The sequence below is a fragment of the Simochromis diagramma genome, unplaced genomic scaffold, assembly GCF_900408965.1.
Source record: "Simochromis diagramma unplaced genomic scaffold, fSimDia1.1 OVJJ01000341.1, whole genome shotgun sequence".
Lineage (NCBI taxonomy): Eukaryota > Metazoa > Chordata > Actinopteri > Cichliformes > Cichlidae > Simochromis > Simochromis diagramma.
In genome coordinates, this window is record NW_024386788.1 from 137,055 (window position 1) to 161,843 (window position 24,789).

At 41.9% G+C, this 24,789-nt stretch overlaps 1 protein-coding gene across 2 annotated transcripts in view; it reads right to left on the reverse strand.

Moving 5' to 3' along the window:
• The window catches only part of LOC120728270 (kinesin-like protein KIF1C), a 34,920-nt gene that overhangs the window by 6,774 nt on the left and 3,357 nt on the right, over positions 1-24,789 (reverse strand). For both annotated transcript variants that reach the window (XM_040023069.1, XM_040023068.1), the window contains exons 2-20: positions 10,213-10,338; positions 9,158-9,234; positions 8,914-8,992; positions 8,466-8,566; positions 8,280-8,345; positions 8,026-8,204; positions 7,567-7,678; positions 7,402-7,479; positions 7,229-7,294; positions 7,055-7,133; positions 6,705-6,783; positions 6,438-6,586; positions 5,019-5,138; positions 4,760-4,887; positions 4,341-4,420; positions 3,703-3,778; positions 2,786-2,865; positions 2,094-2,188; positions 84-167 (exon numbers count right to left, since the gene is read on the reverse strand). In XM_040023069.1, coding sequence (XP_039879003.1) covers positions 84-167; positions 2,094-2,188; positions 2,786-2,865; positions 3,703-3,778; positions 4,341-4,420; positions 4,760-4,887; positions 5,019-5,138; positions 6,438-6,586; positions 6,705-6,783; positions 7,055-7,133; positions 7,229-7,294; positions 7,402-7,479; positions 7,567-7,678; positions 8,026-8,204; positions 8,280-8,345; positions 8,466-8,566; positions 8,914-8,992; positions 9,158-9,234; positions 10,213-10,318 — 1,834 coding nt within the window. In that variant the 5' untranslated portion in view covers positions 10,319-10,338. The remainder of the gene's footprint in view (positions 1-83; positions 168-2,093; positions 2,189-2,785; positions 2,866-3,702; positions 3,779-4,340; positions 4,421-4,759; positions 4,888-5,018; positions 5,139-6,437; positions 6,587-6,704; positions 6,784-7,054; positions 7,134-7,228; positions 7,295-7,401; positions 7,480-7,566; positions 7,679-8,025; positions 8,205-8,279; positions 8,346-8,465; positions 8,567-8,913; positions 8,993-9,157; positions 9,235-10,212; positions 10,339-24,789) is intronic.

Below are 24,789 nucleotides of genomic sequence, written 5' to 3' on the forward strand. Positions count from 1 at the left end.
GGAAACCTGATGTAACAGCTGCAGCAGCCGTGTAATGGCAGGTGCTTCCTGTTTGTTTAAAGCTGCCGGGTGTGTTTCTGTACCTTGTTTTAATATGACAGCGTCTGTGATCTGCTTCCCATTAACGTAGGTCTCTGCTCCGACTAACGGCTCCAGAGTGACCACCACTGCAGAGGGAGACACAGAGAGTCCAAGCAAAGGAAGAAAAACTCATCAGGAGAACTGAAAGACAGAACTGTGAAACACGAGGATATGACTCATGAGCATGAAACAGTCTGAAGGCAGGAATCAGCAGCAGTGATGGATGTTTTATGGAGGCTTCATCAAAGACTTTAATATCTGGGCTTCCTCCTGTAACATTAGCAGAAAGGTTGATCCAAAATCCAGAGACAGAGACCTGGATCTGAAAGTGGTGTGGCCACAACTGCAGAGGCCTCGAGGTCTCACATAGAGACATGCACCGAAACCAGGGATTGTGCTACAGCGCTCAGGGTAACAGCAGCAGACACACACACACACACAGAGGGTGAGCAGGGCAGGTGTAGGGAGGTTGGGGTTGGGGGGAGGTTGGGGGGGGGGGCACAGGAAACATGGGCGTGAACATGAGGATGATGTCACCATGACAACAAGTAACAGTGACTAATACCTGACAGATTTCCTGGCAGCTTTCACAGAAAGAGAAGAAGAAAGAGAGTCACTCACTGAGCACACACACGGCTGTTTTTCAAGCTTTCAATGAAAACAGAAACAGAGCTGCAGGTTTCACAGCTTCAGACTCCACACACGCTCCTAGAACAAAGATCTAATGCCGACACACAGACCAGACTTCTAAGGTGAGACAGGAACCTTCCCCCTCATAATCTACTGTACATTTATGCAAATTAGCCCTATGTGATACCACATTTGTATAATATATTTTAGTGTCAGTACGCAATTGAAGCTAGATATATATAGAAACACACACTCAAACTTTTCTAATCAACATGTCCTGGCTGCAAGGTTTCTAAATTCACACATCATACACGTCATGCATGTGGCGCCATCATGTGTTAAAGAAAAGTACTGCAGGACCTTTTTATTCCTTCTTGTCTTAAACTGTGAAGAAACTTTCACAGACAGGTTTGAGTGTGCTCTCAGTCCTTGAAGATGAACATAAGCCAGTGAAATCAGGAGGTGTAATGTGACAGAACTCAAGAGCACATTTGTCTGCCATGGTGACTTAGTCGAGTCATTAGTCATGTTAATGATCAACTCAGCTGTCTGCAGGTCTGACTTTAAACCCAGCTGCTGCTCAAACATGTCAGAGAGCTTATTTTGAGGAGTGATGGAAACCAAACCTGATTAAAAATGCATTTTCAAATCCATGTTTTTATTTCTGTTGTCCTCACACTGCCACAGCAGCACGGCATGACTAACCGTTCAAAATCATCTTTATCTATGTCACCCTGGGAGCAGCCCCTCTGTCTGAAACAAGCTGCTGGAGCTCCTTTCTTTGAAGGACAGACTGCAGGTGTGCTCACAGCTGGCTATATTACTGATATGACCTCTTTATGACATCATACAGATCCTATAATAGAAACAAAAACTGTGCACAGTGAGCAGGGCAGGCTGCTGACAGCTATGTTCACTACATCATTATTACAACCTCACACCACGTTCGATAATAAGAAAAACTTCCAGCACTGTACAGGAGATCTACGACAGCAGACTGTAGAATAGGCCAACTATGACGCAACAGGTGGTAATAATGAAGCGGATTTTAATAAATAATAATTACAACTGTAGTTTGCACTTTTATTCTTTTATAACTTCAGATGTTAAACAGTTCCAGGTAAAGAGTAGAATATGTTTCTCTGGTGTCTGTAAAGTACTGAACGGCTCGTGGTTCAGGCCAGGTTATCACGCAGTGAACTTCAGGAGCTGATCAGTTCATACCAGCAGAGGGCGCTCAAAGCACAGGACCGAGGCTACTTAAACTCTGCACAATGAAGCTGTGTGATCACAGAACACCAGTGTAGCAGAGCAGAGTCAGCCAATCAGGGAACAGAGTGTCAGACATGTGACCAGGTTTACACAAGGAGTAAAAATCTCACCTTCTCCCTGCTCGTTGGTCTCACTGACAAAAACGCAGTGAATCTCCTTTATGAACTGACCCGACAGTTTAATGTCCACGTCCTGCTGCCCGACCCTGGGGCACACACACACACACACACACACACACACACACACACACACACACACACACACACACACACACACACACACACACACACACACAGAAGAAAAAACTTTAATGTAAACACCTGCCAAGTTAGTTATACAACTCCACCAGGATTAAAGATGAAGGTGCAACTTCTCCTGCAATAAAACTAACGGAGGAGCTTCTGATGTCCAAAATCATAAAGCTGTTGCGTGTTGTTGTTAGATAACTGCGAGTCTCGTGTCTGATAAGATGATATGTAACGAGACTCATTGTCATTGTTCTCAACAAGGACTCTGTGGATCATTATTGATGTGGTAACCTCTGCACGAGCAGATTTCTGCATGCACTACATGTAAACAGTGCCGTTACTTCTACTACTACTGAAGTAAAGCAGCTAAACTAGTGATAGACTCGTGTCTGTGTGTAATTTGTTGCTTTCACACGGAGGTGAGCTGAGGCGTCTCTGACCTCTGGTCTCTTCACAGGGCGACTAAAACTATTTCTAACTTTAGACTCAATTTATCAGATTTTCTGAGCAAAGACCAGCAAAGCGATCGATTAACTGATGAAATCACAGCTGACCTGGTCACGCCCTCCTTGATGTAATAGAGGAGGCACTCAGACATCAGAGGGTCTTCATTCAGGTTGACCAGGTGAGGCGTCTGTAACACATACACACAAAATTGAGTTTTACTTGATGGGGACATCTTTTTTTTCCCTTTAAAAGTGGGGCAGATCCCCACAGTGAAAGTGAAAACCATTATTATTAGTGAAAACACTAAACACGATTAGATGCTGTTGACTTTTAACTAGCACTGAACACAGGACTGGAGCCACGACTGTGTTCAGTCAGATCCTTTTATAAACACTTTTATAAACAGCATAATTTACCAAAGTGAAGCATGAATGAAGACAACACAATTAAAGTGAATGCTGACATTGAGTCGAGGTTGTTTTTACTGAGCTGAGCTGTCAAAACTGGTCATTAAGGGCAGAGCGGAGGCTGTCAGATGTCGTCTTTATGAGGCAAAGATTTAAAAGTGTTGGTGAGGTCGTGGTACGGAAAGAAAAGCTGCTGCATGATTGATCATCTCTGAGTTTTAATCTGGATTTCAAACATCTGCTCAGCAGACCGATTTTACCTCAAAGACCAGAGAGACTTAAAAGCAAACAGTGACATCATCACTTCCAAAGCTGAGTGTGACTCGACACAGGTGCTTATGAGCAGCAGACACTCGGCTCTGACTTTGACGAACACTCCCAGGCATGAAGTAAAACCCATTTATCGGCTGTTCTAACAAAACAAATCTCCAACTAACTCAAAGGGTAGATTTAACCTGACATAAAGGTGAATTCAAACAATAAATACACCGTTTGAAGTACCAGCAGGAACTACAGCTGCTAACAAACACCTGCATTATTGTGCGTCAGCAGGTGATCACACAATCCTAAACTTAAAGTATTACTAAACCAGAGAGAAAGGTTAAATATACACTCACTCCTTTAGGAGAGAAGACGCCCAGCGTTCCTCCATCTTCCTTTATGGACACGCCCATCTCCACCAGCAGGGACTCTCTGAGGGAGTGAATGAGAAACAGAGACATCAGTCATCATCCATGTTTCTTCTCTTTGTTCATGTTTCCAAATGTTTTCCCCTGTGAGTTACTGAACAAACACACTCAGCTTTTCCACCTAAACACTACAGTTCCCATGAGCCTCGTGTGCCATGGTGAATAAAGGGTCGTTAAGCCTGTTGTTGCCTTTATGAACCGTGTGAAATACCAAAAGTCGCATCACTCAACTGACATAAACCACGCTTCGGTGGGTTTCTAGAGTTTTAAACCTTGCGTGGTTGCTGTTGCCGGGTTACAGACAAGAGTTTTTGACTCCTGGTCAGTGCAGACGCTCCAAGACTTCCTGCTAATACAGACGAAGATGCAGCAGCTGAGATGAGACTTTTTCTACTCCTACACCTGCCCTGAGGTTTTGTCTGATAAGCGCAGGAGAAAAAGAGCCCACGGCACCCGTATGAATGCTGATGCTCACGGTAGCGTTAGCACTTTTACAAGTGACAACAAAACACACTGACTAAATTAACTGAAGACATGTAAAAAGCTCAGAGTCAAATAAAACGAACCTCTCCAGACGAATAGATTCGGTTTTTCTCAGTTTCTCCTCCCATGTCTCGTTCAGCTCAGCGATGATTTTCTCTGTTTCCTTAAAGCAAAAACACACAAACGCATTGTACTATAAACGCATGACTATAAAACTTCTTCATTCTCACTCAAAAAAGGTGAAATAGCAGCTCCTGTTTGCAGTTTAATCATAGATGTACAGAAAACTGTTTGTGGATTTATTTTAAACTGAGAAAATCTAGAAAGTTGAGGCTTCCCAGACATGTTCTGAAGCTGTAAGTCAGTTTTTTCATTGGATTTCCAGAAAACTATACAAAAAATAATATATCTTTCTGCCAGTGGAAGCCACATGTTTCACAAATTTAGATATGATGGAATTATGACCCGGAAAAGTGCGAGGTGATAAAACGTCTCGCCCTACCATCAGTCTCTCAGCTGCTTCCTCTTTGCTGATGTTCTCTGTGGACTCTCCCTCCTCCCTTTCCTCTCCATCCTCGATCAGCTGATCAGGGTCAGCGGGTGTGTCCCCTTCAGATACCGGCTCAGCGCCTGCACAGGAAATAAAACATTTATTACAAAAACATAATGGACCACTTTTGTATTTTTTTTATTTAAGTGATTAAACACAAATGCACGGTCTTATTAGATTCCCAATAATCCACATAAACACATAGGGTGACCTGGAGGGGCGGGGCCATTCTCAGGCGTGATCCCATTGGACGTGAGAGCCAGCTGAAGAGGGGAGGGGGACGCACCTGCGACACCACCGGGGCCGTTGTTGATGTTGTTGTTGTTGTTGACTGAAATGCAGAAAGAGAGCAGGGAAGAAAAAAGTGAAAAGGAGGAGGTTTAATTTCTAACATGCTGGCATCTCAGCAATCCTGCTTATGTAACGACAGCTTGTAAATATCCTCACTGACACACACACACACAGACACACACACACAGACACACACACCGACACACAGTTGCTGTTGTCTGTAAATAACCGTCTCTACAGCATGCTGCACATAGACATGCCGTTCATACCAGGTCCAAATGAAAGAACAACAGCATGTGATGTGTACAGTTTATTAGGCTGTAAACAGACTGCATTCCATGTTTATATGAAGTGCAGTCTGAGTATCACATGCACAGCGTTTCTGTGTTTAGCAATGCATAGTGTTCACAATAGAAAAGCACATGCACTTTTTGACATGGAGAGATCAAAATCATGCAGCAGCAAGATAATGATTAACCTCATGTTGTGGACAGATAACATCACATTTTCTCTTGGTTGAAGTTAAAGATTATGAGCTATAGCCCTGCTCCTTCCCTCTGCTAATGCATTTGTATTAGGCTCTAGTCACACAGGGCTGGAGACCCGTTGACAACCACCTGTTGCAACTGAAAAACTTGTATTCCCCAAATGATTGCTGTTGGCACAAAAACTTGTTACAGAGAAATTTACAGTGCTGCACCAAAGCCCTGCAACTGCTTTGCTCTTTAAGAGATTGCCTTGGTCTCCAGCAGTTTGTTTGGAAGATGCAGTGAAATGTGTGGCACAAACCATGAGCAGAGATCGTTTGCCTTGAAAAATCTGCATCTTTTGAAATGTGCTGGTTTCAGTAGTGAGGCTGTTATATTGTAGTTCAAGTTCCACAACAGCAGAGAGAGTAAACTGTGAATAAATGCTGACCAATCTGCATCTTCCATAAAAGCTATTGGCGACAAAGGTAATCTGTCAGCACCCAAAGCAATCGCAAGCAAAGTTTGGGTGTCAGCACCTTCTTTGTGACATTTCTCAGGTTTTCACAGGTTTTCAGGCCTGTGTGAATGAAGTGTTAGAATCACCATAGCTGTGTAGCTTCCCACCATCATTAGCCAACTAGCCCAACTTCACCAAAATAAATGTTTCTTTACATCCAAAGTAACAGCAGAGCTGAAAAGATTCAGTTTTACAAATATTTCAGTCAGAAAATCGCCTCATTCATTCTTTTTCTCATGCTTACTTTGATGTTAAACTTTTACTGTAAGACCTGGAAGAAGTAGGATTTGGACCCGGGCGTCAGACTGAACAGCAGATAAGGTTCATTATTCTGTATAAAATGTGTGCATACCAGCATTGTCCAGCAGCTCCTGCAGGCCCTGAGAAAACAGCAGATTTCTCAGTCGCTCCACTTCAGCCTTCAGCTCTCGGATCAGTTTGGCGTTTGGATCTTCATTGATCACAGCGTTACAGCGAATCTGTTTGGCACGGTCAGCATACCTGGAACCGAACCGGAGAGAATTAAGATTATATTAATCTGACTAAATCATCTGCTGCCTAAAAACACATTAACTGATCCATAAAAAGCCTCATAGACAGATGACACCCAGTAACTGACCTCAGAGTGCTCAGTGTTTCTTCGTAGTTGATGTCAGCAGGACTTAGCGCAGCAATCATTGCTGTGCGAGAGTTTCCTCCTGAAAGAAGCACACATCAAACCTTTAAGGTACTTAAACTAAGTCTGATATTAACTCTGCAACTCTATACATGTCTGTGTGGTTAAGTGTACTATTAGCCCTGACAGGTTAAGATGTACTATAAGTCCTGATACAACAAGTCTTATTAATAGTTTGGTCAAAGAAACATGCCGTTGGTCCTAGTATTGACAATATTACTAATGGCTGTTAGCCTTAAATGACTCTTTCTACTGTTCTCCTTTAGCACTGGACCTACCAATGCTCTACTTACCCAGGTTTTCCTTCAGTAGCCAGGTGAGAACAGAGTCTCTGTAGGGAATAAAATCACTTTTCCTCTTTTTACTGCTCTGCTGCAGATCAGAGACAAGAAGCAGTCAGCAATCATCTCCCACATTGCACACATCTGATATTATTTGACTTGTAAATATGGACAGTGTTGAATTACCATTTCAGCCAAAGCTGAAATCACTTTTCCTAATGTGGTCAGAGATTTGTTGATGTTCGCTCCTTCCTGCATGCAAACATACAGTGAATACATGATGAATCTGGCAGTGGATGCATGAAAATGAGCAGCACATGAATAGATACATAATGTGATTGCTCCACATTATCTCCAACCTTGAGCCGCGTGCCCTTTGCCCCAGAGGAGTCTGCTCGTTCACTTCCAGCCAGGTCGACCAGACTGATCTTACTGACCTGAAGAGAAAAGTTCAAGAATCAAAATAAAGACCTGACATTTGGAAGAAAATGACCTGCGGGGACAAAATAGAGAAGCAGACACACTTTCTCAGTGTCCAGGCTGGTCATCTGATCTCGTCGTTTTTGGGTGAAGACGATGGTGAAGACGGCGTGGGACCTGGATGACGTCTCATTCATGTTTGTAGCTGCAACCGTCCTGCAATCAGAAATGAACTTGATTATTTTGATGTTACTGCAATTCATTCTTTACAATAATAATAAAAAAATATATTTATAACAAATCTGCATGTTTTAACCAGGCCTAACTAGAATAAGAAACATCGGCTAATGGGCAAATAACATATCACCAGTGATGGACTGACTGGGTATCAATCTGATCTTGGCTCAAAAGATAGACAACAAGTCTACAGAGCTGCTGTATTATGTGGTGGATTGGTTACCAGTAGGAAACCGTTTATGTTTTTCAAACTTCCTCAGACATCTGCAGCCTTTTGCACTTTCTTTAAAACTTCGACCTCTGAAATTATCTGGAAGAAAACTGACCGAGCTTTGTTGCCGGCGTCCATCAGGTCCCGGATGTCCGTGAATCCAGTCACAGCCAGTTTGGACAGATCCTCCACGTAGGGCCCCAGGATGGGATGCTCCCGGACCCGAAGGGTGCCCTGGGACTTTGGGTTCAACAGGTCCCGAACCCGCTCACAGTAGATCTCCATGTAGGACACCTGTGATGGAGAAGATGATGTTTAATCAGGGAAATCGATTTAACTAAAACTGATCTAGGTTAGATGAGGGCTTACCTCGACGGAGTAGGTCAGGTCAGGATCTGTGTTTTCTCCTGTTCTCTGAAACAAGTCCTCACACAGCTGAACACACAGACAGACACACGTTAATATAATTCTTCATCAGTTATCCCTTTGAATCAGCAAACATTAAAGCAACAGCAGCATTTTAATGCAGTAATGATGTGATATGACTGTATTTACCTGTGGTATGATCCCTTCCTGACCAGGCTCCTGTTTGCCCATCATAGTGTAGCTCTTCCCTGCACCCGTCTGTCCATAAGCAAAAATACACACATTGTATCCTGGAAAACAACAACCACAACATTACAAGTTATTGTAAAATTATAAATAACTCATTCCTGTATTAGACATTAAGACCATCAGCCAGCCTATGTAGAATATAATCGTGCTGTCATGATCAGCATCATCATCAGCAACAACAGTATCATTTTACACATCAGTATCAGTAGAGTAACAAGTATCAGCGTTGTTACTGGTCACCATTAGTCTCATTAGCTACATAGTTGGAGCTGGACTGTGGAGGACCGAAACCGCCAAAATAATTTAGAATTTAATAAAAAAAATATTTCCATTTTAGCAAATAGAGGTCGGGCTCTTCTTTGACATCTGAGAGGGCGTTCAGGCTTACCTTCGAAGGCGTGCAGCAGCATCTCCTCTCCGATGTCCTTATACACCTGTGTCTGAGAGGTGAAGCCGGGGTCATCGGGCTGCAGGGACACAAACACACTGTTATCACTGATTTTGGGTTATACTATTGATGTTTTCTGTGTGTGTGTGTGTGTGTGTGTGTGTGTGTGTGTGTGTGTGTGTGTGTGTGTGTGTGTGTGTGTGTGTGTGTGTGTGAGAGAGAGAGAGAGAGAGTGTGTTATCACCGTTGTGTGTGACCAGTAAGAGTAGTCAAAGGTGAAGTTCTTGGCTCCATCTTTGGGCTGTTTGGGATTGGAGATGCCTGGAAAGAATCATAAAAGAAACAACCTTCACTGCATGACGAGAAGTCTGTGGACACACTCCAGTTTTATTTCTTTTCTCCTCACTTTCAAATGTGGAGGCAACAAAGTGTCACTACTGAAGTGGGGATATCTGCATGTGACCACTCCCAGCATTCACAGAATATATGACGGGCTCTGCATATAAGTATTTGTCAGATGGACACACAGCTGCTAATAACAGCCCTGCTGCAGCAAAGTCTATTAATAAACAGCCTGTGTGTGTCTGTCAGTTTATGCAGCAATAGGATCAGACGTCACATGACGTTCCCATGGGAACGTTGAGGCCATAAAAGCCCCTAACCCACAGAAGGGTTAGGTAAGGAGAGCATCAGCATTATTTATTAAAATCAATAGTGACTGTTAGCTTCAAGCTAAATGCTGCTATTTCTATTCCAGTTCAGGGACTTTTTTATTCTTTAGTCACATTAAAGTGATGTCACAGCTACTTTCATGGCTAATTCTGCGACGAGCAGGTTCACAGCATTTAAATTGAAGGTCAGTTTTAACTTCATTAACGCTCGTGACAGAAGATTAACCTCCAAAACACCAACATGGGTGCTGCCACAATGCTACACCTGAAGCTTTAATATGTGTAGAGGCTATATCCATGTTATACACAGTTTATGATTCAAGGTCACAATAAAAATCCTCATTACATCATAATGAGATGGTGATCAGAAAAACTCTGTTCTCTTAGCCAGTGGTGTGTCCTCATCATGCTGTGTCTTATTATGAGGACAGTGACAGGCCTCTCGTTATCTAAAAACCTTTGTAATATATTTCTATGGTTTCTAATTTATTTGTTCTTCTTTCTTTGTCTTTTTGAGGACGTCTGTATGTTTCAGATCCTGTGAGGACGTCTTCAGGTTAGTGTCTCAGCGAGGGGCCCCATAAATCCTAAAGGACAGAACGTGTGTGCGTGTGTGTGTCATTCTTACAGGTGGTGTTTCCCTGCATCTGGATCACACACTTTGCGTTGCGTCCTATCTCTCTGGAGTTGAACGGGCGGACTCGCACCGCCACCTTCACTGATGCACCCGCCATTTTTCAGCTCCGCCCACCACCTGAGGACAGCCAATGAGAAAGCACGGTTTAAAAAATCGTCATAAACATACAGAACAAAATCCAAATCACACAGCACAGAGGGTTTCTTCACTACTTTTGTCAATTTTAGTGTCTTTCTGCTGATCCTTTAGTCGTGTTTCTACTGTTTTTATTGTGGTTTTAATATCTATTTTTTCCATGGACCTCCAGGCTGCTCAGACCACTTTTCCTCCTCTTTCCCAGCACTCCTCCCTTCATTTTACGAGCCGGGTTTTTCCTCATTCCCGCTCTTTTCTTTCCCTCCTCTTCTTTTTCCAGTCCTCAGTTTTCCATTCCCCCGTCATCCTTTTTTCCTTCACACATTTTCCTTTCCTCTTCTTCTCTTCTCTGTCCTCTTCCATACAGTTTTCATAAAGTCCTCACCGCTTATTTTTCCCCTCGTCCTTAAGTTTTCCTCGACTCTCTAAACTGCCTTTTCTTTTCTTTCTTCTCTTTTCTGTTTTACGGTTTCTGCCTTTCTTATCTTCTCCCATTCATCTCCATCTTTCCTTTTCTTCCTCCTGTTCTTGTTAATGCACTCTTACTTCCTCTATTCATCTTTCTGCTTTTCTCCTCTTCCCTTTCTCGTTATGCTTTTGTTTCCCAGCTTCTCTCGTGCTTTTATTCGTCTTTCTTACCTCTAACTCATCCGAAGCATTCAAACAATGTTTCCTCCTCTCTCCCCCTTTCATTAGCGTCTCCTAAGCTCCTCCCTTCATTCTTTCCCCTCTCTTGACATTCCTGTTCTTCCTCGTCTCCACGAGGCTCTTTTTCACCCGTTTTCCTACTTTTTTCCTTTTTATTGTTCCTCTTTTTCCCAAACCTTTATGTCTCTTTGTGTGCCAGTGTATGCCGATCTCCCTCGCCTCGGGCATTTTTACACTCCAGTCGGGTTCTCGTGGGAAGGAACCTCATCAGATACTGTTACAGTCAGAGTGTGTGTGTGTGTGTGTGTGTGTGTGTGTGTGTGTGTGTGTGTGTGTGTGTGTGTGTGTGTGTGTGTGTGCGCGTGTGTGTGTGCGTGTGTGTGTGCGTGAGGTCTGTTAAACAGTGAGCAGGTTATTGATCTGACAGTCAATCATCTATCAGAGTGGGATGATCATCAGCCTGTTTGCGATTGGTCGGATCTGCTGGTGTTGATGTGTTAGCACGTGTGTGCGGCTGCTCTATAATTTCATCCTCGGCGGTCTGTAATAATCACATGACTGACATTCCAACATAAGCTCACTGAGCGGCGACTCGGGGAAGTCCTGAGCACTTAATGTTTCCATCGCTTCACTGTTTTATAGAGAAAACTATCTGACGTGGATGAAAAGTGTGTGATCCTCTGGTAGAGGAGTCGTCTCACTGATTAACCACGGAAACGCGACACGACTGCACCGTGATGCTACAGCGTGGACATCTCCTCTGAAAAAACAACCTTTGGCTCAGCTCAGAGTTCACATGAATCCACAGCAAGCGCATTTTAGTTCGTTCTGAGGCTTAAGAAGAGTGTCTGCTGAAAAATGTTCAGTTTCTCTGAGTATGTGTTTCACAGTGCTTTCTAATCCAGTGCCTGAGTACCAGTCTCTTTCACACAGGTGCTTTTCTCTAAGCACTTTTAACCTCACATTAACACTTCGATAAACACACAGAGCAACTAATGCTTCGGTATTTTGCCCAAGGACACTTTGGCACACACGCTGGAGTAGCCAGGGATCGAACCACCAACCTTTCAACTAGTGGATGATCTGCTCTACCTCCACCCTGTCCTCCAATCAGACTCCAGCTTCAACCAGAGCATTTTAGGCCCCTTTACCACCCACCTACAAAATATATAAGGGCTAACTGTGTGGTAGCTCCAACAGCACCGTTCACAATAGCAAATGAGTGAACTAGTGAACATCAATGGACATCAGCCGAACAGGTGTGGCTCAGGTGGTGGAGCAGCTCCTCCAACCTACATGTCAAATCCTCCATGGTCAATTTTCTGAACCCAGAGCTGTCTCAGAGTCATCCACCCGAGTGTGAGTGTGTGAATGTTAGAATAAAACAGAAAAGTGTTTGTATGTCTGTATGAATAAGTGACTGAATCTTGTAGTAAGTACGAGCCTCGAGTGCTTAAATGAAGTTGAAAGGCACGCTATATAAACATCAGTGCATTTATTCCATCTTTGGAGACGCTTGTGTGTGAACGAATTCCTGATTTTACTGAACAATTTATTCAAATAAAAAAACGAAACCACCCTCGGAAGTACATTTAACTGAGTACAATCCTGGCCTCACTAATGAGTAAACCTAACTCTGTCTGTATCTTGTTCCCTTTTTGATTCAGGAAAATAGTGAAACATAACACTACAGCTTCGTTTGCAGGTTTAGAAACAAACACGGATTAATCCGCCACTAAAACGAGTCCCTGATATACACACCTTTCCCCCTGCTTACGCGTAAACTCCTCAACATTAAATAAAAAGCTATAAGAGCGACATTAATGACGATAAGACTTTGTTGGAGTGTGTAGCGCAGGAATCGGGGGATCGATTGTTGGGTCTCTGTGACGTCCTGTCTCAGATCAGGTTGGTTTGTTTCCTCTGTGGTTGAGTGAGACGTCAGTATGGGGATGCTCATGCAAAGAGAAACAAATGAAGAGGCGCCCAACTTCTGCCTTTGCTGACTGCACTGAAGCATCACACATGTTTAAACCAAAGCAGCAGCGAATCATCTTTGTGTGTCGTCTCAGTGAAGTGAGACTGATGAAACCAGAGCGCGACTCCGAGGACCAGCGGACGGTTTTACTTCAAGTTTGTTTGACATTCCTGCTGTAAATTTGATCTGCTGCGGTTTTGATTTCATTTCCATCTCAGCCTTTAATCTCATAGCACAGAGGTGACGCTTCTCAGATCAAACCCGGAGATACTGAAGCAAAGCTGGCAGCAAGTTCTTCACAGGGACAACAGGACGGCATTAAAGAGCAACAAAAACATCGTTTCACTTTTTCTTCTCTCTCCTTGTGTGAAATATAGCAAACAACAAATCAGTCGTCACTACGACCGTGTTTGTTATTCTTTCTGCTGACACGAATTTTAAACCATGGAAACCCCCACACATTTGTCCCCCTTTCATATTTCACAAACTTTAATGCTCGTCAGTTATTAGAAATGCCAGCGATAACATCCACTGACGTCTGTGGCTGATATTTATCTGCTGCCTGCACTGGTTATATGCTCAGAAATGATGTAATCAGTCCTGAATAAGAGAGGAAATATGAAGCGATGAAAATGATTTAAAAAAATATCTAAAAACATATTTATGAAACTGTTATTTCAAATGGTGGAACCTGCAAACACGTAGGAATGTTTAACACTAAACACAGAGCAGCTCAACATTATGAAAGCTACAGTTGTGTCATTTATTTAAACACACGCGGCAGGAAAACGACTAATAAACCTCAAACAAGCTCCTTTCAGGCTGGACTGTTTTTATTCAGGCTCAGTCTGAAGCCAGTTTTATTTAACTCTGTGATCAGGTTTTACAGGTTTTTCTGTTTGAGTAATGTGATCATTATTATTATGAAACATCACGAGTTTCCTCAAGCATCACAAATCCAGACGCCATTTACAAACGCAGGCAATGGTCCTCAAATCGTGGTCAGCTCTTCACACACACTGTGACATCATCGCTCTGATCAGCACCGTCAGTCTCGCTGCACATTTCCACACAGCTACATCAACATCTGCAGCATCTGCAGCACCTCTGCTTCTGACTTTGTATTAATCCTTTAAATACTTTTTAACCCTACATGCAACCCTACATTTAAATGATTTTATGTTATACTTTACGATTTTTCTGGTTTTGCAAACGTTTTTAATGTTTTATGACCTTTTATATAAAGCTTTTTTTATTTTCTATTTTTAAATGTATTGAAATTGTAATATTATTATTATTATTATCAATATTACAATAAAAATGTTCATTTTAATTTAAAAAATAATATAAGAAATTCTAAGGGATTTCCAATTTTCACAATTTAAAAAAACTACATTTTTTATATTATCTTTTATTTATAGGAAATTTCCATAATTACTTTGTTAAAACATCCTTTATTTCCTGTGTAAGACACGCTATTTACATTTTCTTAACATTTCATAGACTGCTCTGACATTTCTTGCGACATTAAATTATTCATTTTCAAGATATTTTTCAATATTTGTAATAATTTTTGGTTTTTCACATACATTTTTTTGCCCTTTTAAATAAACGAGTTCCAGTTTCAATTACAATTTTTAAACAGTAATATCTGGTATTACTTTCCTAATACTTTATTTCATTCTTCATTATTTAAAATTTCCAGTGATAATATTTGTTTGACATTTTTAATGTACATATTTTGTGCCTGTCAACACCATTAATAATTACTCATTTAAAGATTATTGTTGATCTCTCTACCAGCAGCTGATCACAGACAGATGTGAACAGATGTGAGTTAATTTAAACTTTAATGACTTAAACTGAACTCCTAATGATTGTAAATGTCCTTTGCTGTAAGGGGACAGTGAATGCAGCATGCACACAGACCAGCAACTGCAGTGTGTGTGTGTGTTTACTCTGCTAACAGACAAGATGGTGGACACAGATACTGGATTGTGTGTGTGTGTGTGTGTGTGTGTGTGTGTCTAGGTGAGCAAGCAGCCTTCATACCATAGAGCCCGGCAGAAACGCTGACTTCACGCCACAGGCATCCCAGCACACACACACACACACACACACACACACGGAGTGATTCAGAGTGTTGCGGTGGAACAGGCCCGGTTGGTCGAGCTGCTGTTGGACAGACTAACCAGCTGTTTAAACATGCAGGGAAACAAAGAGGTTTCCAGCTTCACGGGAAAAAACATCCAGCCGTGCTCGTTGTTGCGGCTCTCGCCTTTAATCTCACAGCTAAACCAGCTGGATCGTCTGCCAGCCAATCAGCTACCTCTCAGACAGAGACAGAGCGAACTCAGACAGAAATTACACAACACACACAGAGTCACACCACATGAGCAGGAGTCTGGAAACAGAGGCAGCCGCAGTCTTGCAGAGAATCCGTCTCAGGCTCAACATCTGTCTCTCTCTGCACTGAAGCAGCAGCTCAGACTCAAAGACAAGTTTTCACACAAAGGTGGTAAAGAAAGGAGGACGAACGTGAGGCGATCGGATGCCTCTCTGATGGCGTCATGTGACGATAACCATCTCAGCCTGAAACACGAAACTGCATCTGCAGATATAAACACGACCTGGGAAACTTCACCAATAACAAGAGTTCAAGCGACTGACGGGAAAATGGAAAAGTCCCGCGCTCGCTTGTGTTTACCTGCTCACGCTACCTGCGCGCTCCCAGGTAACCTTAGAGAGACTCGGCTTTCTGAACAACAGCAAGAACGTAAGGGAAAGGACGCTCAGCAAGAGAAATCAATAAAAGGAGCAGTCGTCTGTAAACACAGTCAGTAAACTCGCTGTGTGCTGTAGGTCGAGTAAGGCCAAAGTCACACAAGCCTGGAGACTCGTCAGCAACACACACACACAGCTGGGGCATGCACATTTCCCCCTAGCAACAGGTGGTTACTATGAGGTCAGTGTGAGTGGGACTTAAAGGTGAGTAAAAGTGAGCCTTTGGTGAACAAGTTCAAGACATACAACTTTTTAGTTTAAAAAGTCAAATCTGATCTCAAGTAGAACTCCAGAATAATATTTGGATCAGAAGCCTCCAACATAACCTTCACAGGGGTTCAAGAAATCTTCCAAAAGAAAAAATCAGTTTTTAGTGGGAAACATGCAAAATTTCAGGTCCCTGCTGTCATCAGTTCCCTCAAAAAACATCTAAAGAATGACTGTAGGGGTTTTCTTAAACATTTATCAAAAACTTGATAGGTATGGACTCGCAGGAGTGGATCTCAGGCCAACCAGGAGTGATGGATGCTGGGAGTCACAGTGGTAACAGCAGCAGGAGGCCAGCTCTCCCCCGACGTCACATCACAAGTAAACCTCGCTGTCAATACACTTTGACCCCTCCAACATCCTGATTCAGACTTTGTAGTCCTTTAAACGAGGACCTGCACAAACGCATCTCTGTGTTTGTCACAGCTGCAATATCGCTGTGACACCCTGAGACGAGACAACAACACGACAGCTCAGCATACAGGAAACAAACTCCTTCCACCGTGCACAGTCTCCTCAGATCACTGAGTGAAGGACAAATGCAAACTTTAGCCAGTAACTAAACACGTCTTCATGTAAAGCAGGACAGAAATGATCCAAAAAACCACTTTAAACAAAGCCGAATGAGGCCTGAACAGCACCTCTATGCAGTGAAGTCATAAATGTAAGGACACAGTTCACTTTATTAATGTGATACTGAAGAAAACTTAAAAACTGACAGATTCTCAGGTGACTTCTGCACATGCAACGAGTGGCTGTTTTCTGTGGCTTTAAAGCACATCTATGCTCGATTAACTTCAGACATTAAACCCTGAGTAAATTGGAAACGTGTGGAGTTCTTCACTCTACTGAAGTTTATTCATAAACACTGTTTCCATAAAAAACTTCACAGATTAAAGGACACCGTTCAGTTTTCTGTGGGATCATCCTGCAGAGAAAAACATCTCACGGGTTGATTATTGATCTGCTGTAAAGACATCATCACCATCTGACAGTCATGTGTTCAGACTCCCACAGCTCCGCTCCCATGTGCCGGCCTCTGTGGAGGAACGTGATAATGAATGGTCTTCATACCGCACACACACACGTCCTATGGTAACATATACACACAGAAAGCTAAAGATAGCCATCGGCTGCACTCGACGCCCAGTTTGCACAAAACTTTTTACACTGTTTGATCAGAGCTGGCTTTGCATCCTGGTCACATGACCTGGAACCCCGTGCTGCTTTCAGTGCAGTGGGAGATATTAACAGTGCAGACTCAGCGTGGATAATGAAAGCCTCACACTTACACACAGTCAGACTCATCAAACTCCCCAAGAGCAGGAAAACAAAGTTGCAGTTTCTTTAGTGGCCACTTGAGGCAGTCTCCAAAAAGTGACTCAGTCCCCATAGACTTCCACGTTGCGATTTCCAACTTTACAGAATAAACAATGACCTTTGCACAAGCTGTCCAAGACTCTGAGCTCCGGTATTGTTAGGTGAAATTGCCTCAACACAGCCTGCCTCTCCCTTATGACTGCTGGGAGAGGCTACAATGCTCCCCTGACCCCTGAACTGGTAGGATGGATGGATGGATGGATGGATGGATGGATGCTAGTTAACACTAAGTAGCAGCTGTGATCCTGACTGATAACAAAGATGGCTGATGACCACCTTCTCAACCAAATACAATCAGCTCCGACTCCAACAATCCAACATGGTAGCTTTGGCATCTTTCATAACTGTCTATGATTTTAGTTGGTCATGAATACATCAGTTTACAGTCAGTACTAGTCAATGACTTCAATCTTCCATCAGGCCTCAAACACTTTCAAAAAGCTGCACTAAGCTAAAGGGCTTCTATTTACATGGCTTTATTTGTTGGTCCAACATAGGCATAAATCCTGCAGATGAGAGAGAACAGCACTGAGTCCTGATGTTTGAGGAGTTGAATCAAAACAACAGGTCCTTTTACTCTGACATTACAGCTGTGCAACGACTCTAAATATAGAACCACTGGCTTCTAATGACTATAAAAACAAGACAATCCAAAGAAAGCTTTTAATGCTTGCATTCCTTTTTTGCAAACTTTTCTCCTTTGGTCTTATGTTATAAAACCAGCCCTCTCTCTAAAAGCCCCAGACTCACTCCCCGACAGGTTGTGGCAGGTCAGTTTGAGCCGGATTGACAGAAAGATGAAGCTGAAACCAGTTCAGCCATCTGGGAACAGTTTGGTTTCAAAGTTTCTTCCACAGAGCAACATGAGTTTCACTTTAAGTTTAAAATGGAGCAGCGGAGCAGCCCAGCCTGATATGTACACAACAAAGTCAAAGTCAAGTCAAAGTCAAAGTCAACTTTATTGTCAATTCTGCCACATGTACAGGACATACAGAGAATAGAAACTTCGTTACTCTCAATCCCTAGATAAAATAGAAAATGAACATTTAAATATAAGAGTGATTAAAAATGCAAGTAAAATATTTTAAAGTAAAAAAAAATTAAATAAAATTAAATAATATAATACAATTTTACATATAACAAGAAAGCTATACAATATACAATATAATAAACTACAACATTTGTAGTTTAAGACTCCAGCTTTCAACAGCCTCAGACAGAAGAAGACAAAACAGGAAATGGGACAAACCAAATAAAGTCATTAACTAATTGCAGCAAACGTCCTGTCCTGTTTGTCAGGTTGCAGTTTGATGTCTGTTCAGAGGAAAAACAAGTCCAAACATCATAACTGAAGCATCATTTTTTTCTATCCGGTCAGACTAAAAGTCATCAACGCAAATTAAGCTTCGGCAATCATTAGTTTTCTTTCTTTTCCTCAAACTTTCTCTTCTCCATATGAATAAGGAAACATCTAAATGATGTTTCAGTGTTCAGTCTTCATAAAAGAGCTTTTCTCTTCTCTGTGGTCCTTATCAGTAATCGGATTACCTGGGAACAGCTGCTGGTTAACAAGTTTAGAGATTTAAGAGAAGAAGCAGGAAACCTGTAAACACAGGTGGGCAGGAGGAGGCTGAACTTTACCGCTTTGCAGTCAGGCTCATGCTTGATCTCCAATCACCTCCACAATCCGCTGCAGCCGTATTTGTTTCCATCAGAAACCAGCAGCAGTGACGCTCTGCTGCAAAAATGTTGAATGAGTGCCAGTTTTAGGATGCCATGTGCGTATGATTAATGTCTGCTCAGACAATAATGCTGGCTCAGGCTGGTGGCTGTCAGCTTTGTACTGATTGATGGTGTCACCATGAGTGAGGCGGTATTTCTTAACGCCACATGAATTTGTTTATGCTAGGAAGGTTTAGACTGGTGACGGCTCAAACAGAAGAACTTTACCTGAAGAGAGACTCTCCTTCAGTCTCATGTTGTGCTGCTTTACATAATGTGGATGTTTGGCGGGGCCACCATTGGTCTGCAGGCCTCATATTGAGGACCAGAGTTCTGAAAACACCAGTGATGTTTCAACTCTTGCAACACAACACTCATACATGCATGGAACGACTCTATTTGGCAATCCAGCACGTTTCCTAGAAGACTGCATTAAATAAGCTCTGCATGTGCTCATCGTCAGTGCTGCAGCTCATTTCTTTCACTACATTACAAACAGCTGTTTGCACAGACAGCTCCTGCCTCTCCACCAAACACCCTCCCAGTGTTGGTGTAACCTGCAGGATCTGCAGGTTAGGCAGATCCTACTGCTTTTTTTAACCCCTCCTCCGCCCCAGCATCCACCTGCAGTCTCCGGTTTCCCAGTCACTCCTCCCAGTTTCTATGTGTATCGTATATGTGGTGACTAATGAGCTTGACTCTGACTGTGATCTGAAGCTTTCAGGAATCATTTCAACTTTCTGACCGCAAACCCACAAAGAAGAATTATCAAATGTTCCCTGAAAGCATCCTGCTGTTTTCAGGGAACGGTTAACAGTAAGACAACTCAGCGAGGGAACGCTTGGGGTCACAAAAACTTTTTTCAAAAGCTAGTTTAATTTTGCTTTCTTCTTTCTTTGTTAGGAAACACTGAAATGTGCTGTTCTTGGTCTGGGGGAAAAAAAAAAAACTTTACTTTATAATTTGTGGAGAAATTGCAGTGAGACTGTTGTTATGGCAGACTCGGTCTGCAGCTTTCAGCTGAAAAGCTGGAGGTGAATAGTTTGGTTACAAAACCTGAATGGAGACGGTGGTTGAGAAGTTAATCAAAAAACATGAAATGATGAAAAGACCTAAACAACATGGTTTTGAGTTTTTAAAATTTGTCTCTTAAAACATACCCATTAACTCGTTAAACTACCAGAGGGCTTTTATTTTGAAATTTCACAGCATTATAGCATCCCAGTAGTGTATGATGATTGGAGTTTAAAGAGTTTAAAGAACCACTTCTGTTCAATTCCAATATCCTGGAGCTTTTATTTTGAAAACAACCTATTTATTTTGAAAATAGTCTCCTGATCAAAACAATGCATTCATCTTTTATATACAGTCTGTGGAGGCCAAAATCATAAACATCTTCGGTCACGATTATTTGACACAACTACCCACAGACTTTGGAAAAACTTTTTTTTGAAAGACAGATTATTTTTAATTAAATTACCTTTAAATGTATAAAGTGAGGGAACTCTGAGCTCCATGAACATTTCTGATGAGTTTATGGTCTTAGTCGTTGGTTTTAGCCAAACAGGATGACAGAGGTGTGAAGGAAAGGAGTGAAGATTTAGGGTGGAGGATCTGACAAGTCACCAGTTTCTCCATCAGGTCCTCCCCTCAGTCAACAAACACCAAGACAGCAAAGGATAAAAAGCTCAGATGAAGTCCTCAAAAAACGACATTTGACCTATTAGGTTGAATACATACAACTACATCCATCTTTTATCTACAGTCTATGGGTGAGAAGCACCACCCAGCCTCTGACATGTGTATACTTCCTCTCTCAGACAGTGAGGACCAGCGAAATAGTCCTTATTTCCCTCATCTAAACCACAAAGATAGATATCCACACTCTGACATGACGAGGAGACGGTTTGTTTAAGGTTTTGTGGCGTTACCCAATAACGTCAGAGCAGAATTCAAACAGCATGCAGCTAAAAATACACACACACACACACACACACACACACACACACACACACACACACACACACAGATAGCTCAGATGCCAGCTGAGAAATGCTTTAGCCTCCTGGGCTAACTTTAGCGAGGCCGACATGAGCAGCGGCAGAGGAGAGTCTCAATATGCTGAACTCTGCGGGGCCAGAAGTATGTGGACACACCTGTGCTCATGCTGAGGGCAAAGTTCAGCAGGTAATAGCAGGATTTAAGCCGACTACATCTGTAAACAATGAGCAGATTAACGCTCCTGCTTCTAGGATGAAGTAAGTCCATTCGTCCACATACCGAGTGAAGGATTAACCAGAAATCCACTCTGAAAATTACCTGTAACTGAAGGCATCTTAGAGAAAAACGTCACACAACTCAGTCATCCTCACCTCCACATCCACAGTGTGATATTTCTCCCCGGGAAAAAAAAACCCCCAACACCTGAATGAATACCAAATATATTTAAATTGGTAGAAAAAAATATTTCTTCTAATTTAGTTAAAAAAAATACAGAATCTGTGTAATTTCATAAGTTACACAGGAGGAGTTACACAAAATTAAACATCCCTTTGATTGTAATAATGTCTCTTCCTCTTTCTTCTGTATTTTGAGTCCAACTAATTTGCTAAGCAGCAAAATTAAAACTGTTTGACTAACAGTAGTGATGTTATTCAAAGACGAGGGCCTCTCTTCTCCTTGACCGTGAGAAATGACTACCACATGCGAGGAAAGCTGCAGGTGCATAAATCACCCACTGCCGATTCAGGGAAGTAGTTATGAAGAATAACTAGTTGGCATGCTGAATAACATATAAATAAAAACATATAAAAGCATTGTTGTCATGGTCGTCTGACCCAGTAATTAGATTTTTGTTTTGACTTTTTCTGGATTAAAGTGATGATTTATGTTCAGTTTGTATTATTTAGTATAATATTTTTTTCTTTGTGCTTCTGAGTTTATCTTTGCTTCTAGTCCTTTGGTTCCTCATGATGTTAGTGTCTTTCTGCATTTCTTGTCCTGTCTCAGGTTAGGTTTATGTTTGTATTCCCTGTGTTTTCTCCCTTCTTGTCCCATATGTCATCCCACTTGTCTTCTGTCTGTCTATCCTTAGCCCCAGGGTCAAGTTCACATGTCTTTGTCCTGGTCTTTGTTAATTCCTGTTTCATTTTGATAGTCTCTCATCCGGCATCATCTTCAGTTTTGCTTCCTGTGTCACTTTACTCTGTAATGAGTCCCACTTGTTGACCATCCTCTCCTGAGCCTGTGTGCATTTATGTCCTCAGTTTTCCTCGATTCCTTGTTGTGTCGTTCACTCAGGCTTTTCCCCCCTTGCCTGACTTCTTGGTTTTTTTTGTATTTTGTTGAGTTTTCAAGCTACAGCAATAAAGCTGCCGCACTTAGTTTAGCTTTTTGTCCTGCTACTGGATCCTGCCACACAGCCGGACTAGAGATGGACCGATCCGATATTACGTATCGGTATCGGTCCGATACTGACCTAAATTACTGGATCGGATATCGGAGAAAAATAAAAAATGTAATCCGATCCATTAAATATCACGAAAGCACCTCACAAAACTTGCAACACGCCGTAACTCACCTCAGAACATTAGCACGTCGGAGCAGTATGCATCACGTGATAGAGCGGCTGTGGCATGCGGGACCTGTCGGTGGTCTGGATAGCATTTGGAGCTTCGCTAGCAACCCGGCATTTCATCTCCGACAAAGTTATCCCCGAGAGAAGTAAAGCAAGTGTGTAAGTCCATCTCTGAATGTTTGTAAAGCATTCCTGCGTTAAGCTTAACAAGCGACTGCCTCTCGCTCTCCGGCTGCTACTTCAATCATGAAACTGCTTAACGATCAGCTGATCGGCTTTTCTGTCGCGACTCCGTCTCTCTTGTTTGCTTTTGGCCCACTTTGCACCAGAAAGAGGAAACCAGCGGCTGAACAACAGCAGCACGTTTAAGCTTGATCAGCTGTTGTTAGAATGTATTTAATATTACTTTCTACTCGAGGATCTTTTTCTACGTAGCTGACGGCTGTAACTGTGCAGGGGACGGATCTAGCAAAGTTTAGCCAGGGGGGCCGATAGGGCATTAACAGGGAAAAGGGGGCACAAAGACATACTTTTCTTTCTTATTCTCATTTAAAATGTCTAGCTTTTAATTATTTAATATTTATCTGAATCTTACACCCAAAGTTTTAATCTGATATAAAATGTATAGAAGTCCATTACTGCATATAGTAACTGTTAAGTCTAATATACCCTAGTAAGCTATAGTACTTTTTCCTTTGGGAAGGTACCATCTGTGCAGTCTGCAATTTTGTTGAAGAAAGATGTTGAATCTATTTAATATTTCTTGAAAAAGAATTGATTTCTGTGCATTTTTTTTCCACACTGCATCAAATTAAGGTTGATTACGTCGATTAAGCATCATGAGGTGGAGCGTGAGGGGTGGTTCCCTATTTTTTATTTATTTATTTTTGTTGTTGCTGGGAGTTGGAACCCTATTAGTTAGGTTGCTTAATATTTATGCTAAGTACTCTTTAAAATACCAGAATAGGGAGGATGGTGTAGGTTTAAGTTTATCAGATTGATCAGTATTGCTGAACTATGAAATATTTTTTTTGCATACAGGTATAACAGAATAGCTTTAGTGTAGTTGTTGTTTTAAACTTGAGTATGAACTTATACAAAATGCAGCAAGATATTTTAAAAAACAGTTTTGTTGATTAAAAAACACTATCGGATTCATATCGGTATCGGCAGATATCCAAATTTATGATATCGGTATCGGTATCGGACATAAAAAAGTGGTATCGTGCCATCTCTAAGCCGGACTTGACAATATCAAATGTACAAACTGAGAACAGTATCGTTTTAGGAAACGTATTACTTAATTTTAAGTTTGATGGCAGCCACACATCTAAAACAAAAGTTGGGATGAGGGCTTAATAAAGAATGGAAAAGGAAGTGAGAAAAAGAAAATGGGCCGGAGAACATTCTGTGTAATTACAGAGATGCCCCAAAGTCTCAAACCTCCCCTCATGTTTTTATATTTCATTAGGAAAATGGGAAAAAGGTGCATTGATTCATTGAAACATATGGGAATACAGCTTGTACGGCAAAAAGAGAGTTTGTACAGTTATAACAAGCTACAATGTCAGTATTTTATTCTTCAGCAAAGCCTGAAATCTCTTTGGAAGCTTTCTTGTAAATTTCTTTCTTGCCTTTATTCTGAGCAGTAGTGTTATTTGTTTTGTTTTATTTTATTTTTTTTTACATTGGCTGCTTTTTGTTTCATTTCCTGTCCAGTCCTTAATTCCTAGAATCCAGTCCCATGAATCATTAAAGCATAAAAACAGCTCCGAACACAAGCAATGAACCAGTGCTGAGGAGTGTCTGAAAGTCATGTTATAAGGAAGTAGGCAAAGATCCAGCAAACAGCTGACACAGGACCTGACTGTATACTGAAGCCTCATCAGAAATGGTCTCAGTAGAAAAACGTCTGCCAAGAAGTTGTCAAGGAAAAGGCTGAGGCATGCCAAACTACACAAGTAAAACATGGTAGAGGCTCCGTCAAGGTTTGCATGGTTGCATTTTAGCCAGAGGGGTTGGAGGCCGTGTTAAAATTGATAGAATTATAAATGAATAAACATACGGTCGTTGTTTT